Source organism: Trachinotus anak, unplaced genomic scaffold, assembly GCF_046630095.1.
Source record: "Trachinotus anak isolate AG129_WGS33_773 ecotype Australia unplaced genomic scaffold, CSIRO_AGI_Tana_v1 ptg000031l, whole genome shotgun sequence".
NCBI classification, from domain to species: Eukaryota; Metazoa; Chordata; class Actinopteri; order Carangiformes; family Carangidae; genus Trachinotus; species Trachinotus anak.
In genome coordinates this window covers 7,619,544-7,637,689 of record NW_027273882.1, presented here as the reverse complement: position 1 = coordinate 7,637,689, position 18,146 = coordinate 7,619,544, and the positions used below count along the sequence as shown (strand labels likewise).

The 18,146-nt window shown below is 40.6% G+C and overlaps 1 protein-coding gene across 4 annotated transcripts in view; it reads right to left on the bottom strand.

Annotated features, from left to right (window-relative positions):
- The window catches only part of col12a1b (collagen, type XII, alpha 1b), a 124,623-nt gene that overhangs the window by 46,397 nt on the left and 60,080 nt on the right, over nt 1-18,146 (bottom strand). For all 4 annotated transcript variants that reach the window (XM_071467518.1, XM_071467516.1, XM_071467517.1 and 1 more), the window contains 16 exons: nt 17,111-17,240; nt 16,521-16,660; nt 15,775-15,904; nt 15,443-15,582; nt 15,174-15,303; nt 14,889-15,028; nt 13,205-13,334; nt 12,420-12,559; nt 10,686-10,815; nt 9,720-9,859; nt 9,439-9,568; nt 7,036-7,175; nt 6,245-6,374; nt 5,608-5,747; nt 4,910-5,039; nt 1,429-1,571 (listed from right to left, as the gene is read on the bottom strand). In XM_071467518.1, coding sequence (XP_071323619.1) covers nt 1,429-1,571; nt 4,910-5,039; nt 5,608-5,747; nt 6,245-6,374; nt 7,036-7,175; nt 9,439-9,568; nt 9,720-9,859; nt 10,686-10,815; nt 12,420-12,559; nt 13,205-13,334; nt 14,889-15,028; nt 15,174-15,303; nt 15,443-15,582; nt 15,775-15,904; nt 16,521-16,660; nt 17,111-17,240 — 2,163 coding nt within the window. The remainder of the gene's footprint in view (nt 1-1,428; nt 1,572-4,909; nt 5,040-5,607; nt 5,748-6,244; nt 6,375-7,035; nt 7,176-9,438; nt 9,569-9,719; nt 9,860-10,685; nt 10,816-12,419; nt 12,560-13,204; nt 13,335-14,888; nt 15,029-15,173; nt 15,304-15,442; nt 15,583-15,774; nt 15,905-16,520; nt 16,661-17,110; nt 17,241-18,146) is intronic.

Sequence of the window (18,146 nt, the reverse complement as noted above, 5' to 3'; positions counted from 1 at the left end):
ACAGTGTATAGTCTACATTCATTCTACAACTGTACCTTACAGTATTAAAAAAATCCAGACATATAGAAAGACATGCTTTGTACAAGTAAGACTCAAGTCCTGGCTATGAAGTTCCCAGTCTAGTCCTTAGTAAAGACCAACGAGTCCCAAGTCAAGACCCAAGTTAAAAGAAACTCAAGACCAAAAAGTCAGAAACAACAAGTCTCACGTTAGGAACAAAGAGTCCAAAGTTGAGGTGCAAAGTCACCTGCAGGTCTCAAATAAAGTCATGAGCCAAGTCTCAAAGTCTTAAGTGAGGAACCAAGAAGCAAGTCAAGACTAAAAGGCTTCAAGTTAAATCCCATGTCAAGAACAAAGAACAAAGAGTCCCAAGTCAAGAACAAAGTCAAGACCTAAAAGTATCAAGTTAAGTTAGGAACAACAATTCCAAGTCAAGAAACAAGTCAAGACTTACAGGCCTCAAATCAACTCCAGGTCCTAAACTTTGTGTTTTATGTTGACGTGATTGACTGCTGTCAGACTGATTCAAAGTATATCCACTGCCTGGAAAATCTGCAGCACAATTTACAACTTGGGGACAATATCAAATCATTTCAAGTCTAAAGGCTGAGGTCCAAGTGAAGGCCCGAGTCACTGGTGTTGAAGTCGAGTAACAAGTCCTTTTGGATGTAGTCAAGGTTAAAGTCATCAGATTCATGGCTCAAGTCTGACTTGAATCCAAGTCATGTGACCTGGGTCTACTCCTCTGCTAGAATCCATTTCATTTAGTAGAATTTAAAACTTGTTTTTTTCTGTAATTCTTTCTGAAATGATTAATCAACTGATTAGTCAGCAGAAAACTAAATTCCACTATAAACTGAACATCTTTTGCACTCTTGGTTGGACAAAACAAAACATCTGAAGATGTTGCCTGAGGCTCTGGGAAATTATGATATTTTCTGACATTTTTTAGACAAAATGAACTGTTGATTAATAATAAAAATAATAGACAGATTAGTCAATAATGAAAATAATCATTAGCTGCAACGCTATCTGTCATGATATCATCTTTATCTTAAAACAAGCAACACAAAAACTGCTAGAGGGATGAGATAATTCCATCTTTGTCCAATGTAATTTCACTTATCTCAAGAATTTTCTGGAGGCTCGAAACATCCAACACAAGTTGACATGCAGCCTGTGCAACACATTGATTCACAATGAAAAAAATGACTTGTGTGATCTCACAAGCAGATTTTTAGAGCTGTTTCAAAGTAAAGTAACATGGCAAAGTTTGTTATTGTTTGTTTCTACATTCTTTGTGCTAATTTTTTTCCCTTGTGAGCAAAAAGAGAGTGATCTCAGGGGAAACCACTTCCTCATGCCCTTGAGGCAGATTCTGATGTTAATAACAGTTTGTGTTTAAACAGTCTGGAGAGAGTTACTCACCGACTCTGCAGGTCTGGTTCCGGTCAGGGAGGAATAAGTCACCCGGTACTGCTGAACCTGGCCTGTGGCAGGCTCCCAGCGCGTGTTCAGGCTGTTGGGGGTGGGGTTGTACACCTGGATGTTCCTGGGTGGCATGCGTGGGACTGCAAAGGTCACAGAGGTTAAGATAAAGTGAAGTAAGAGAGGAGGGACTGTTGACTTTCTTCACTTAGCAACAAAACAGAAGGGCTCGTTCCAAGTATGTCCCAATTTCGAACCTGAAACTGACAGCTAATACTGATGGATTTACAAACACAAGTAATTACATTCCTTAAAAGACCAACGTTAGAAAGTGAAGTGCTAATAGAACAGGTGCAAATGTCAAGCTACGGGTCAGTTTAAGATTTGCATTTTTAAAAAGTACAAAACTAATTTTGAAACTAAATTCATAGAACCATTCAGGAACCCAGAGAACTTCAAAATGATCTGTTTTGCTCTGATTTTGTTTAAGTCTAAAATTAAAACAAGCTGATTTGTGATGGAATAATAGTTTCAATATGACACAATATCTGGCTTTTATCAAGGAAAAAAACATTTAATAGAGGACTAAATTGTCTTTTCAGTGGGACAAAACGCATCAAAGGTTGAACTCAAATGCTGAGTGCAGCAGAAGTCTCCTGCAGGGAAGTCATTTTATAGTGTCTGTGTGGAGAATGTGTAGAGAAAAGTAGCACAGTTTTGGGTTAATGCAAAAGCCCTTAACTTCCCTTTTAAACCAAACCAGATGTGCATATCCCCTGGTATCTGGAGCTTTACCTCATAAAAAAACACTAGATGTAGTAGGTAGATATAAATGTAGAAAAAGCCGCCAGAGCAAAACCTTATCCCTAATATTGTATAACCACATTAAAAAAATCATCGTTCAATACCTTTTAAATACAGAGGCACAGCCTGTCAGGATGTTTTACTTTTGTCATCCAGGAACATGAACACAATTCTTCAGAGAGATTATGTAATCCTGCTCTAATTTTGTGTTATTAATCCTTTTATAGAAGCAGCTGCAATTATTCCTCATTGGACTGAAACTTTTTGTCCAGACAAAAAGTGACAAATTCCTCCTGGGATGAAAACAGTAAAACTGGACTGAGTTACCGGTAATAAAAGATCATTAACGTCATACACAGACTCATATTCACTGATAGACTGAGACAAACAGAGGACCAACAGGTCACTGCTGTGATGGAGAGGTGGCTGAACCTGCCAACAGACACTTAACTGGTTCACTTCTCACTGCAGCCAATACAAGCGACAACTAACAGCTCTGCTCAAGTGTCCACACTGTCATTCTACATGAATTCATGTTTGACTGCTTGACCTTTTCAAGCTGATGAACATTTTGCTCGAGTTCATGGAGACATAAACATTTCACATTTCTGGTGAAATCAACAAAGGAAGACAAACATTTAGCATGAGCAGTGATGGCATTTAAAAGTTATCCTCACTTATCCCCCTAACCCCCAACCACTAACAGTACTGGAAACACCTTCGACACAAGACCATGTTGAGTAATAAACTCATGGATTTGGAGGCTTAACAGAAACTTAAATCACTGCACAGCAATATATAAAACATTGAGGAAGAATTATACAACAACAGGGTTATTCTGTTACCTGATTGGCAGGTAGAATTGCTGGATGAAGTCACATGGTGTTAAGCCAAGCTGAGCCAGGTTCAACGTTTTTCCTAGACGACCCTGTGTGTTTTTGCATTCTCGCTGTGCCAATGTAGTGGTCTTGCTTAAATGAATTAGAGGGCTGTGTTTTTTCATGCAGTGCTAGTGTCAGGCTAAACATGGCCATATGCTCTCAGTCACAGCACTGTGCTAACTGAGCTCTGCAGCCCGAGATGGACTGTTTTGTTGAGTAAAGTTTCTGGCTCAGTTCATGTTTGGTTGCTATGTAATGGAATTCACCAGAGAATTTCTCTCTTTGACTCTGCCTGTCATCTATGTCCCTTTGTGTGATGTGTTGTGAGTTCATTCATAATGCCAAGTGCTAAGAGGGAGAGAGACAGAGGGAAGCAAATGTGTTGCACAGTGCCAATTCTGTTCAACTGGGTCTTGAAGACCTAGGTATTCCCTGTGTTTGAGGCCAAAGTTGTAATTTCACTACACTTTGTGTTGGTAACACTTTGCCATATGAATCAATTACACAGCTGTAAAAAAAAACTATGCTGATTATTCCATCACCCCACCACACGCACAGCAATGAGAACTGAATTTCACATCTGGATGACAACACATGAAACTATCCTGAGAAGAAATAAAATGTTCAGCCTCAGTTTGGCCACTGGAGATGTCTGTGGAATCGTTTTTGTGCCTCACTCACAGCTTTCCAATTAAAAACACCAGGATGCATTTCTGCTGACTGAGCGTGGCATGCAGTCTGGCCAGAAACAAAACCAACACACACAACGGGATGGCAAACCACACGGAAGCAGAGCAACCAGCAACTCAAGACTTCTCTAAACATAGAGGATCCAGTTTCTGAGAATGTTTCTTCATCCAAAGTCCTCAGCCTCCGTCCAGTACTGCTGGCCACTGGCAGTTGCTCAGTAAAACTGTGACTTTTGACCTGTTTGTTACTCTAGGAGATGGTTAAAAGTCTTGCTCAAAGGAAGCTCAACAGAGATCATGCTATGAACCTTATCAAGCTGCTCACTGTTACTTTAACACCTGTATATGTACTGGTCATTAGCAGAGTGTTGTATGATGGATGGTCTAAGTTTCTTTAAGTCTGTTTATTGTGTGTTTTGTAAATAAACCCTGTGTTTTACATTCTGCTTCAATAGCCTTATGTCTACAAGAGAAATAGCTTCCAGGCTTCTTCTCATTGGACTGATGGTCTGATGATCACTGAGAATCTTTCTGACAGGACGAGTCTGGATTCTGTTTCTTCAAAAATATTTTATATATATTCTAAAAACAGCTGTAGGAAAAAAAGAGGAGGGGGGCATTTTATAACTAGGCCATCCCTTCAGGACAAAATGGTATGTTTTGGAAGATGTAACAACTGTTCATTTTCCTATCCACGTCTTTCTGTTAGTGTGAGTCAGCCCTAAATGTGCCCAGACTTTTACCCACATGAATTTTCTGTCTGCTTGTATAACATGTTCTGCAGACACAAAGGAAATAAATTCCATGAGTGAAAGCCTCTGCTGACATCTTTACATCTGACACGTTTTAATTCAAACGGGCCACAGAGTTTCACTTCCAGGTTCTCTTCGATCCCTAGAAATGCTTCTGTACAAACTACATGAAATTAGGTCTCATAAAGCAGGAACTGGTCTTGTGTGAAATGATTCTGGGCTCCAAACTTCATGCAGTTTTCGCTCTTCATCAGATCATCATCAGAAACAAAACAACTGAGCTGGGACCTTCATCTGCAGTGTTAGATGATCACTGATGTCTGATCAGACAGTTTGAAGAGAGTGGAGATCTTACATGTCTTTCCGTCGTCAGACTGGCGCAGACCTTCTCCCTCTGGGTAAACTGGAACCACAGTCACAGTGTAGGGAGTGTCTGACAGCAGGTTCCTCAGTACGGTGACGGTGGTGCCGCCTGACACCTGCTCCTACTCACACACAGAGACACAACTAAACTGAGTGGCTCTGTGCAGCTCAGCAGAGAAACTGAACGGCAGGAGATTTAAAAAGAGACAGAGAAAAACTGTACAGCAGATTCTTTCATTCAATGACACAGTGATGTCTGTAGATAGAGTGGAAGTGAAACTGTGATCTCTGGGGATACCAGCATTGTGCAGAAGAATCAGCTTGGCTTGATTTTTGTTATTGTTTTAAATCTTCAGACAGACAGTTGATGGAAAAAAATATGCCATTAATTGGTCTGTGTTTGTTTAGTATGGCACACAGCACCAAATTAACTGTACACCAAAATCTTCCAGTCCATGTATTATGCCATGTACTAAAACGTAGGGTGGGAGTGCAAGTTAACACGTAGCAGGGAGGAGTGCTCTGCATGTCCGTCATCAGAAAGAAACATGAAGTGTTTCTCACCTGCAGAAATGTGTGATTACAGAATTATAGCTAGTTCTGATACAACTGGTGACACTATGTTTTATATAACCTCTTCGTTAACATCATAAAGTAGATGAAGCACAGGAAGTCAGTCACATCACTCACCATGTCCTCAGCGCCACCGGACGCCGGGGTGTAGAAGATGCGGTACTGGCGGACGTTGCCCTCCGCCGGGTCCCAGCGCACCTTGAGGGAGCTGGTGGTGGGATCACTGACCTGCAGATTCCTCACTCCACCTAGAGCCTCTGTAAACACAAAAGAAAGCCATTACATGATTGTCAGTTTCCTGTTTGAGTTACAGCCCGAGTTGGGTCAGACCAGCAGCTACAAATTCTTCTTGAAGTTTGTTTGTTGTTTTGACCTTTGACAGCAGATGGGTGAGGTTTACTGCTTCAGGGAGGTTCAGTGAGTCTGCTGCCAGGGGTCAATTATAGGTGTCAATCAGTTGACTTGACTTTTCTTTGTTTATCTAAACATACAGCTAATGCCATTACACCATTATTCAGCTGGTGCTGTTGGATACCTCACATGAATAAAATGCCAACATTCACCAGCATCTTCCTATAAACAAGTAAAAATGTGACGTAGTTCAAGAGTTGTGATGTATCAATTATCATGATCTTGAATTAAAGACTTGATTCGAGGATCAGCTTCTGAAAATGACCAAACTCTCCAATCAGTGTTTAAACAAAGTGCTTTGTGAGCCAGATGATTACAGCTGCTGCACTCTGGCCAAACTCACTTGTCTTTCCGTTCTCTGACATGCGTTTCCCCTCCATGTCGGTGTAGATGGGCAACAGCGTCACTTTGTACTCTGTGTCCGGCTGCAGGTCTCTCAGGACTGTGTTCGTTGATATCCCAGATACCTGAGTCTGTGAAGGACAAAAAGACACATTTGTAAATCTCAACCAAAAAAATCTGACTTTCTATACGTCAACATTGTTGCAGATCAAACAGTATTTTGAGCATCAAACTCAAATCTGATACTGATGTGATTCTTCTCTGGTTTAGTTCAGTTTATTTCAGTTTGTGCCTCAAAGTTCATCCTTGACCTTTCAAACAGTAGTTAACAAAACTGTCTCACCACAAGGTCCATTTAGTGGCTGTTCTGCAGCTTTTGACTGTATCACATGATCTTCATTGGTAACTTTAATTTGCTCAGTTGTCACTGAATTTGAAGGTGTTTATCTGAGCATTTAAGGGTTTTTCATCGATGTTGGCATATCAGACCTCCATCTGCTGAAGCAGCTCATGGGATTCAGTCGAAAGCTCCAGACCAGTTTCTAAATAGATTCTGTGGTGAGACTGTTTAGTAAACTAGTTTAATTGAGTTCAGTTTCATCCCTGTTAGCTTCTGTTGTAGTAGTTGCTAATCTTCCTACAATACAGTCATTTGAAATCAATATCTGAGACAATAAAAAATAGAAACAATAAAATAGAAACAATATCAAACCTTGTAGCTCTTAACAGGTATAGAAACTCATTTTTCCATTAAGTTCCATTAAATATGACAATCTGTGGGTGTAAAGTCACCATGCTCTCGGTTCCTCCGGCGGCGGGGACATAGATGATCTGGTACTGTCTGACGTCGCCGTCAGCCGGCTCCCAGCGGACCCTCAGGGAGTTGGTGGTGGGATCAGTCACCTGAAGATTCTTTACTCCACCCAGAGGCTCTGAAAGAGACGGGAGACATCACAGTTTGGAACAACTACTGCACATGATCCTCGTGTTTACTTTATCCTGCAGAGCGCACCAGATGGGTGGAGTTCACCTCATCAGGACAGTCCAGATGTCTCAAAGTCAGGGAGGGGGGTTGTCAATCACAGAGGAGTATCCTTTTCGTTTCCTGTAACTGTCTAAATTTTCTGGTATTTTATGAGCCAAAAACATCCTTATTAAAAAGAGTTTTTGACTTAAAAGAATTCCTCCAAGAAAAAAAGAAAGGTTTGAATAACTGCTGCAAATAATCCTTAGCATTTGTTTTATCCTGCAGGGTGCACCAGATGGGTGGGTTTACCACATCAGGAGTGTCCAGATGTATCAAGGAAGTTGCCTAAACTTTCTGGCATTCATTATGTTCTTTTGTGAGCCTTAAAATGTTCGTATAAACAAGTTCTGTCTTCTCGTTCTCAATCTCAAAGGACCATACCAGTGGATTTACTTTACATCACTGGCAGGTTTTCAGAAGAACTTTGTGGCCTCCAGGCGACCAGTGGTTTCAGTTCATGTCAGTACTGCGTGAAAATCTATTTTTTTGCCAAAGGTATGTTATTATACTGTGGTAATACAGAGACCATTTTCAAAACTGCACTCAAGAGTCAGCCACTGCAAAGATTACTATCTACCAGCTATGCTGTTAGAAATATGTAATTCTTGTTTTCTATGAGGGATTTTGTTTCTTAAAGCCAAAACATGATCCAACATGATCTCCTGGTTAAATACTGAGAAACTGAACAAAAGAAAACAAAATGGTTTAGGCCAGTGTCTATCAGTGTACCACCTCAGATAACCAGTTTCTTAGGGGAAATACTGTCATCATAATGTTTTCTGTTCCGACTCTGACCGGAATCCTTCTCTGTCTCTAATGAAGTCTCTAATAAAGGTAAAAAATATGTCTTAAATACTTAAAAGTTAAGATACGTGTATGGAGAGATGGGCACAACCTGCAAAGGCTCTGCCAGACCCATGTACCTAATGTTAATAGCACCTCTGTTGTTTTGTTGTTAATAAATTTTCTTTTGTTTTTATGCTCTCTGTAAAAATAGTCTCCTCTTTGCCTGCGAGTCCTGTTAAGTATTGAGTTGTAATAAGAAACAAACTTCAAATAAAAACGAAGATCCAAGAAATAAATAAATTATGCAAACATCAATGGCATGAAAAGAATAATGGGAGTTTTATAGTCTTATTGTCTTGCATTGAAACATTTGTTGTTTGGATGTCAGAGAGTTCACCAGCAGACCAACAGAGACAGATGACTGGACCAGTCCAAACCAGTTAGTAACAGTCAGTAAATCTCAATACGTACAGTGAAGATTTACAAACGACTAAATGCAGAAATCAGCAGACTCTGAAAACACATATTACTTCACAAATATCAGACCTAAATTATAAATCATTGTTAGGTATGTTTAATACAAAATGCTTGATGCCCTAAAACATTTGGAAATGATCTAATAGCTTGTGACACTGCCGAGACTTCCTGTTCAGACAACTGATTAATGGTCCTAGAGATGTGCTGTATACAGTCATAATGTCTTTACCAGCTATGTCATTCCTTTTAATGGTGTAGCCCTATTCATCATATCACTACTTCAACTATCTAGTAGTTACTATGAATTTAGGAAAAACTTTACAGACAAACATAGTGAAGGATTCACAACTAGCTGGGCCAACCAAATCCTGGAAAATGATGATTCTCTAACTTGTGATACAATTGAAGTAATCCTGCCTCTCTGCCTGTCCCTGACAAACTGGTAGCCCATTGGTTCACAGTTTACAATGAACCTTTCCTGTGTTACATCAAGGCCCAAGATCTTGTTTCAAAAGGACAATACAGAAGTAAAGATCCCATGAACTGGTGTCTTTAATGGCCCAGAACTTGCAGAACCTTTATGATCCTTTTAAAACTGTAATGTTGTGGAGTATGTGAACATTTGTACCAGTGGAGTAAGATGTCAAAACTAATCTTCTGTGCACCAGGTGGGTGGTGCTTAAGCACATTAGGACAGTTCAGATGTAGAGTAGAGAAAGCTGAGAAAACTAGTAATTAGAAAAATGTACTCGTGTTGACTCCAACACAAAGCATGAGGGGTTTTTTCAGACTGGATTATTTGACTCTCTCTACAACAATACACACACACTCTCAGGAATGTCCACTGCTGCACTCATTGTGCGTCCATGTGGACAAGAGTTAAGTGTCTTGAATGAGTCACTCACTTGTCTTTCCCTTCTCATCCTGGCGTATGCCCTCCACGTCTGGGTAGACGGGAACAACAGCCACATTATAGACGGTGTCGGGATCCAGGTTCCTCAGGATGGTGGTGGTGGTGCCGCCTGATACCTCCTCCTGTTCAACAAGATGTTAAAACATCCGTCAGCATGATAACGACTTAATCTGATTATGGTGAGAATGACTGAGTCGACACTGCCAATTAAAGTGAACTGAGAAACTTTGAGAGGCAGAACAGTCTGGGTGCATCATATTCAACAGCTTCTACCATTCGTTCTTCTCCTCCTGGTTCAGCAGTGTAGAAGACTTTGTAGCTTCGGACGTTGCCAACGGCTGGATCCCAGTTGACTGTCAGACTGTTCATAGTCGGGTCGATCACCCGCAAGTTCTTTACTCCACCCAAAGGATCTGAGAAGAATGAGCAGGTCTCAATGAATGCTCAGATGGTTACTTGATTAACTGCGGACATAATTTACAGAAAAGTCATTGACAAAATTTTGATTTTTGTCTACTTGATATGTGTTCGAACCCGTTCATTTTCCCTCTCTCTCTTTCTTCAGCAACAAACCTTTAAACTTCATAAGAAATGTTTCTTAAAGCGCTCCCTCCTTTACTGTATTATCTCTGATTGATGATCAGTTCTAGCATCTTTAGAAGAATCAGAAAAATAAAAACAGCCAAATATTTTTTTAACCAACGATGTGAAGGAGTTGGGGAACACCAGCTGCATACAGTCCCAACAACCTGTAACAACAAGGTAGGGCAGCTTGTGAGTTGCCTAAGAGACAAAACAAAAGTTCTCACAGCACTCGTTGCTTATAAAGCTTAAATATCGTGAGTGCACGGAAGTAACTGTAGGAGATTTTAACATTTTGATCAACTCAGAGCTTCTTCCATCTGGATTTTGGCGCAAACATAAGAGGACAAGGTTTAGGGGTATTTTGGGAAATATTTCAGCTGGACAAATGAATCTACAGGGCTTCAGTTAGTGAGGATGGGCCCTTACTGTTGAGACACTACGTTATGATTTAGGATGATCTGACAAAGGCCTGGATTTTAGACTAAACTGCTTCTATAAGGTTAACATTTGTCAATTAGAAAAATATTTTGTTGTATTTGTTTTAAGGAAGTCTTATGTTTCAAGTGCAATCAATATTTTTTTTAGGTGTTATAATATTTTATGCTGCCCTGTCAATCTATATGTCTGCATCTTTATCAGGTCGTGGTGACTCACTTGTCTTCCCGTTTTCAGACTGCGGTTTTCCCTCCATCTCATGGTAGACAGGCACCACTGTTACAGTGTACTCAGTGTTTGGCTCCAGGTTCTTCAGGACGGTGGAGGTGGTGCTTCCAGACACCTGATCCTGGTGGAGGAGAAAAGAAACCACTCTGAACTTGGTGAACTCTAGGATTTAGAGAACTGTTGTCTAAGCCATATGCAGGAAATGCAGGGTTTGGCAGAAGCAGAAAGACTTTCAGATTGAACGATGTCACAGTTTAATGTGCAGGGAGCCCAGTTTTCTTGGATGCAGCTTCAGTCAGTAACTGTCTGAGTGGCTCAGTAAGAGCACCAGTAGAAGCTCAGAGATAAAGATGGATTTAAGCAGAAAGCTTGCACGTCAAAAACTGTCTTGGGATAGTCTGGGCCTTCAAGTAAAGTACAGAACTGGCAGGTAGGAGAGTATGCCTTCCTCAGCAACAAATATAAATTTCTTCTTTGTCCATTTAATCTAATACTAAGTCCCAAAAACTGCCAGTAAGATGAGGATAATTTCAGTTGTTTCCAAATCGAATCATCTTATTTCACGACATTTCTTCAACCAAGTGACACAGTATGGTAATGAAATGGAACCCCTCAAGATATTGTCATTGTTTTATAGAGACCAGCTCAAACTGCCTTGGCAATGACTTTAACTCTCCCACAACACGGTCAAATGTTTTTCATTAGTTGTAAGAAAATGTAGATTTTAAAGGCAACAACATTATCCGGTGGTTTTCATCTTTTGATAATTTGATGTTGCACTTTTTCCAGGACAAGAGAGAACATTCTTGCATGAAACTGCCTTGGAAAGGAGTGGGATCATCTCATGCCACTGCCAGTTCTCCACAAGTGTTGAGAAAATTTGAATTTGAGGCCAAAAGTAAGATTAAGCTATTTGCTCACACAATACAGAACCTGCTTATTACTTAAAAAATAATGCTTATACTTTCTTTGCGATGTAGTCCACACAAAGAGGCGTTTAAACTCATATTCACATATTAACATTACTAACATCACAGTCACAGTCTATTGTTCTTAAAGGAGCATATTATAGACAACAGTATATCATACACAGGTCAACAAGCAGCATTATCAAGTACTACTTAAAGGACTATTGCAGTAGTTTTGCCATTTTACCACAAATAGGAGAGAGGCTCAGATCCTCTCCAGAGAGAAGCCTGAGAGAGGAGATGTAAAACTACACTGAGATGGTTTTTGCCTCTGAAAACCACAAATATATCTTCTGATGGAGATCAACACTTCATAAAATAAAACACCTGAAAAGTGTAAAAGATGGGACTTAGATAGATATTGTTTCTACTGTGAATTATCTATTGGTTTCACTAAATTCTCTAGACCTGCCTCCATCACTGTCAACATCAAGTCTGGAATAACTTGGTCATAGTTTGGTTATTTGAGGTGATGCAGTGCAGGCTATTCAAATCAACTTGCCATGCAATGATAATGTGACACTGAGCAAAATGAATTCAGGTTGGACTGGAGGGACACTCAACAAAGCTTGAAGAGTCTGTGTATTGGTTTTCATACTTTACAGATGGATGAAGCCTCTGGTGAAAATCCAACATCTGGAAGACTGGCAGATTTCTACCTCCCACTCTGCCACCTAGTTTCTTAGTTTTCAGTGAAGTTCAGCTTGTCTTAAGAAAAATGATAAACAAGATGACATAATATTAAATAAGGTCTTACCACATCCTGGTCTCCTCCAGCAGTTGGTACCCAGATCACGATGTATTCACGCACGTTTCCCTCGGCAGGCTCCCAGCGGACGTTCAGGGTGCTGGTGGTGGGATCGGTAACCTGCAGGTTTCTCACAAAGCCCAGTGGCTCTAAGCAGAGACACGAAACAGGAAGACAAATGCAGCGCTTGGATCAGAGCGTTGCACAGCTGCTGTGTGGTCAGAGGTTACTGGTGTCCAGGGGGCAATTTGTTCAGATGCTGGATGCCAAGAAACTGGTGGTTTTCTGGCTAACTTTGCTTCAGGTCTATTGATTCACATTGAGACTGATGCTTTTGTATATTTGTGTTACAATTGTAAAACAATTTTCTGGTTCTGTCATTTAAATTGCTTCCTACTGAAGTCATTAATCAATAGCAGGGTGTTACAATGGAGAATAAAACCAACTAACCTCATGACTTCTTCAACTGTATAACTCAAATATATTTTCACCCTTCACGCCTTTGACTTTTCTTTTGGAGAATAAAAATAAAACAATTGTTGCTGCTGGAAAAGTACAACCTTACAGAGGAGCAGTAGCTGCTAAAAGACAAAAACAAATGCAAAAATTAACTAATTCATAAGAGATCCTAAAGATGAACAGCAGTGCCGTTTGAGGATGTCACACAGGCAAAATTTTATCTATTTTCTAGTTATGGAAGTTGCAGTCAGTTGAAATGACTTTAGATTTCTATCTCCACTTATGTGAGACTCAGGTGCTTTACCAGTACACTTCCAACAGTCACAGTCACTCACTTGTCTTGCCGCTGTCGGACAGGCTGGGTCCGTCTCCTTCTGCGTAGACGGGGACCACGGTGACAGTGTAGCGGGTGTCTGGTAGAAGCTTGTCCAGAACGGTTGTGGTGGTGCTCTCTGACACTTGTTCCTACAAAGATTCATGTGGTGAACTCGATATTCCCTGGAACTGCCCTTTACCAAGAGGCTACATTCCTACCAGCACCAAGAGCCCTGACCTTTGACCTCCCGCAGGTGAAAGCTCAAACTTTCCCTTAAGGAAACAGCTGGGCTTCACAAAAACTAAATATCAGTTTACTGAGGTTGCTTTATCCTATAATTACTAGTCAACGACTATTTAAAAAAAAAAAAAAAAAAAGACTCAAACAAATATGTTTGTGCTGAAGTTCCAAATATCATGTGACAAACTACAAAACATGCTCTCAACTACGCTCTAAAATTACACGAATTTAGTTTCTTTAAGGCCAGTTTACAAACTTAACTTACACCTTAAGTGAATATTTAACTGACAAACATGATTGAAAAATAAAACATGGAAAGAAAATAAAACATATAAATGACATTTTATTTGTTGTGATTTGATATTGATGTGGCTGAGATGTTTCTGTCATTAAAAAATAGTATTTTATGTTCTCTTTCTGTACATTTTGAATATTTTCTCTATAAAAACTAAAAGATTTAATTAAACTTGGACATAAGTCAAACTTTACTGATATTATTCTAGTTATTCCAGGCTGAGTATTGTTTTCTATTTGCGGCTTTCAAATTCCTCTGGCACAAGAGTTAAAAATTCCTCTGTGAAATTTACCTTGACAAACTAATCGGAGGTAAAAGTTATATCCCTGACAGAGACAAAGAACAGCAGCCAAATCGTCATTCAGACGCATTCAGATTTGTTATTTCACGGCTCTTTACACTCTGAACCTCACCTAGTGCTGGCGTCAGGCGTCTGATTAGCAGGATTTACACTCACCCATTCTGCCCAAGCTGCGCTCCAGAAATATAAACACCACAAACATGACATGCAACAATGAGGGATCCACTCTACCAGAGAGGATTTAGATGCTATTGTGAGGCAACTGCTTGATGGGATTATCCTGACAAAAAGCATGATATCACCAAATCCCCGTTGAGGGTTTTGATCATTTTCTTTCTTTTGAGGAACCACAATTCAAACAAGGTGTGACAGCATTTTTATTGACTTCTGCTGTAAAACCTGTCACATGTCACTAGTGAGTAAGTGATGACAATTGTTTTTTACATTATTTTGTCTTAACGCTGCTCTTAGGAATTTGACCGGATTTCTTCTGTTTTCACTCCAGTGCCTCAGACTCTTTGGGGGTTTCTAACTCACATGATGTGAGACTTGATTCAAGTTAACATAACTCATACTCATTGACTCAATTCAACTTCAATTTGACTTGACTTGGCTGGATGGACGTTAACTTGACCCAACTCCAGTTAACCCGACTCAAGTAAACTTGACTCAACTTGCCTCAGCTCATGTTATCTTCTCAGTCATGAGCTTGAGCTAATTTGACATGACTCAACTTAACTTATCCTGACAAGGCCTTTATTTCTAATTTAGTCTTACATGTACCATGTACAAGTATATCCTCTCTTTTTGTTCTTACAGGCCATATATAGACCTGGCAGTTATTCAAGTACAGTGATAGGATCTTACCACAATCTCCAGTCCTCCATCTGCAGGAACGTAAATCACTTTGTAGCCCTGAACATTTCCATCAGCAGGATTCCAGGTCACTGTCAGAGTGGTGATGGTCGGGTTGGTCACCTTCATGTTACCCACTCCGCCCAAAGGCACTGGGAACATGGAAATGACTTGTTAAAAACTGGTAAAAGCAAACTGTCATATTCACACGATGCCCTCATTCAAAGCATTTTAGAAGCATAAAGTTTACTCTGCTTCCAATGATTTATATTAAAAAAAGGTTCCACAGTGACTTACATGTCTTTCCATTCTCAGACTGGCGTTTTCCCTCCCTGGCCGGGTAAACTGGTAACACCGACACTGTGTAAAGAGTGTCGGGCATCAAGTTTCTGAGGACAGTGGAGGTGGTTCCTGCAGGAACTTGCTCCTGTTTACCAAGACAGAGAAAGATAAAAAAAAAAATGTATGGTTACATCTCATAACTAGACACCTCTCAACTAACCTCCTAAAATGCAGTCTTGTCTGTATTTGTCCTGGGAGGTGAGACAGGTCTACGAGAGGCTCACCATCTCCTCTCGGCCACCAGCAGCAGGCACAAAGAAGACCTTGTAGAGGCGAACAGCGCCATCAGCCGGGTCCCAGTCCACAGTCAGAGAGGTCATGGTGGGGTTGGTCACCCTCAGATTCTTCACACCTCCAAGTGGCCCTGAACAAAAAGTTGTGTATAACTCTATATTTTTTGCTTCTTCTGTAGTAACAGGGTACAGCTGAACAGTAGGGGAGCATATATTTGATCTGATGTGATTTGATACAACACTGTTGTGGTGTCTCTAAATTTCTGGTGTGAACAGGGTGAAGGTAACAAGACTATTAGCTGAGACATGTTCAATATTCTTACTTGTCTTTCCATTTTCAGACATTGTCTTTCCCTCTCCCTCAGCATAAACTGGAACCAGAGAGACCGTGTAGAGGGTGTCTGGCTGCAGGCCTCGCAGGATGGTGGTGGTTGTACCTGCTGACACTGTTTCCTGAGTTCAGCAACAAGTCACACAAATTAGCTGCTTCCAAACCCCATTAACAGACAGACAACAAGCATGCAACTATAAATAATTATGAAAAGTTGCTTAGTGGTGTCAGTGGCAGCATCTTCAGTTCTTGTAATTTTGTGCAATTAATTCACAGTAAATTTCCCAATCCTCCAGTCCAGTTTTGCGTCACCAGCAGTAGGCTCTGGATGTAGCAGGCTAGCATGCACGTTATTTTACAAAGCAGGGTGAGCTCATTAGCCAAATAAAAAATGTTGCAAAATAACTGATGAGAGTTTGGTAATTATTTATCATGTTCCATGTTTAAGCTTTTTTCAGAAGGAAGTAGGTAGTCTGAAATATTAAGTGAGGTGCAGGGAGTCCGGTTTGTGCTTACTTAGAGAATATTTACAATGGTCTGGCAACAACACAACACACTGAATGTTTTATTAGATCTTGCTGCATTGAAGTGCAAAAGCTGGAAGTTGCAGAAAAAGGCTCAGCAAAGCTCACTGTCTATTTAATTACGGGAAACAAAGACAGTGATTCATTTATATCCAGGTCCAACTCTGCAGAGTGCCAGCCGACAGGAAGCAGATGGTTGTCCTACCAGTCCTACCATGCTCTCAGCTCCTCCAGCGGCGGGAACATAAGTGATTTTGTACTCCTTCACTCGGCCCTCGGCGGGCTCCCAGCGCACATTCAGGGTGGTCATGGTCGGGTTCAGCACCTGCAGATTCCTCACTCCTCCCAGAGGCTCTGAGGAAACACAAAAGCAGGTATTCCACTAACTCAGGACATTTCCTCCAGTTCTGTACTGCACAATGCAGTTCAGAGGATATGAAAGCATCTGACCCCAACACTGGAGATACATGCTTTTCATGCAACAGCATAACTGAAATCAACCCATCTCCTCAGTCAGTATTTAGAAAATTGTAGTACATTTCACCACTAAAACTTGATTACTTAAACTTGGGTAAAATTGTGATTACACGAGTGTTATGGATTACTTTTTCATTGAGATATTCCAACTAAGAATCTGAGTACTCTGTCAGTCAGATATACAGTACCAGTCAAAAGTTTGAACGCACTTTCTCATTCAAGTAAAAAGAAAGGTGTGTCCAAACTTTTGACTGGTACCGTAGAAGGAGTGAAAACTTGAAGTAAAACACCAGCACTTTTGAAGTTCTAGTCACATCAGACTCTTACTGGTTCTTCCATCTCCAGAGATGTCTGAGCTCATGCCAGTGGGATACACAGCTGCCACAGAGATGGTGTATGGAGTGTCAGGCTGGAGCTTCTGCAGGATGATGCTGGTCTTCTTCCCTCCGACCTGCATCTGTTCACAGGAAACATGTCAGCAGTTAATGTCAGTTCCTCTTTGAGACCAAGTGAACATTTGTGCCAAATTTGAAATGCGCATTACTGAGATATTGTGTTAACAAGACCAAAACCATGTTTTGTGTGGTCAGTGTGACCTTCACCTTTGAGCTCTGACCATCAAAATCTAATCACTTTATCTTTGAGACCAAGTCAACATTTGTACCAAATTTGAAGAAATCCCCTCAAGGCATTACTGAGATATCGCGTTATGAGAATGGGACATACCCAAAAACAGAATGCCTCAGGCCCTGGCTGTTGCCGGCGTGGAGACATTTACAAAACCAAACATGGTCATTTTTCTGACAAAGGATCATTTTTACTTTTTGTAAGGGAGTAATGGAACAAGGAGCAGCCAGAGTGAGGCTACAGGCTGCACCACTCAAACTCCTCAGCAAGATAACCAACCTTTTTTACTATGTCCTGCTACTGTGTGGAAAACTACTGACACCACCATGAAATCAGCTTGAGGTTGCTGATGGCAAAGACTGATTAATGACTGATGTCCTTATTAAAACAACATAAGTTTGTTTGGCTGTGCTGTAAACAGACACAACACCTACTCTTCTCTTGGATTTCTGACAGAGTAGCTGCTGGGGACGTGCAGCTGTAGTATTCAACTACATTGAAATATCAAAAGGGTTTTAATGTCTCTAAATCTGTAATCACTTATCCCTGCTCTCATCTCTCTGTCTTCCAAAAGCTAAACTGAGCTTCTAAAATGCAGAATAATTCACAATGTGTCATGTTTCTGAGGATAATGTCAGCAAACTATTTACATTATTCATACATGAGTATGTACAGTATTTCTCTGCGAGGGAATCTGACTGGGCCATGGGGAAATCCCGAGCAAACAACTCTGCAG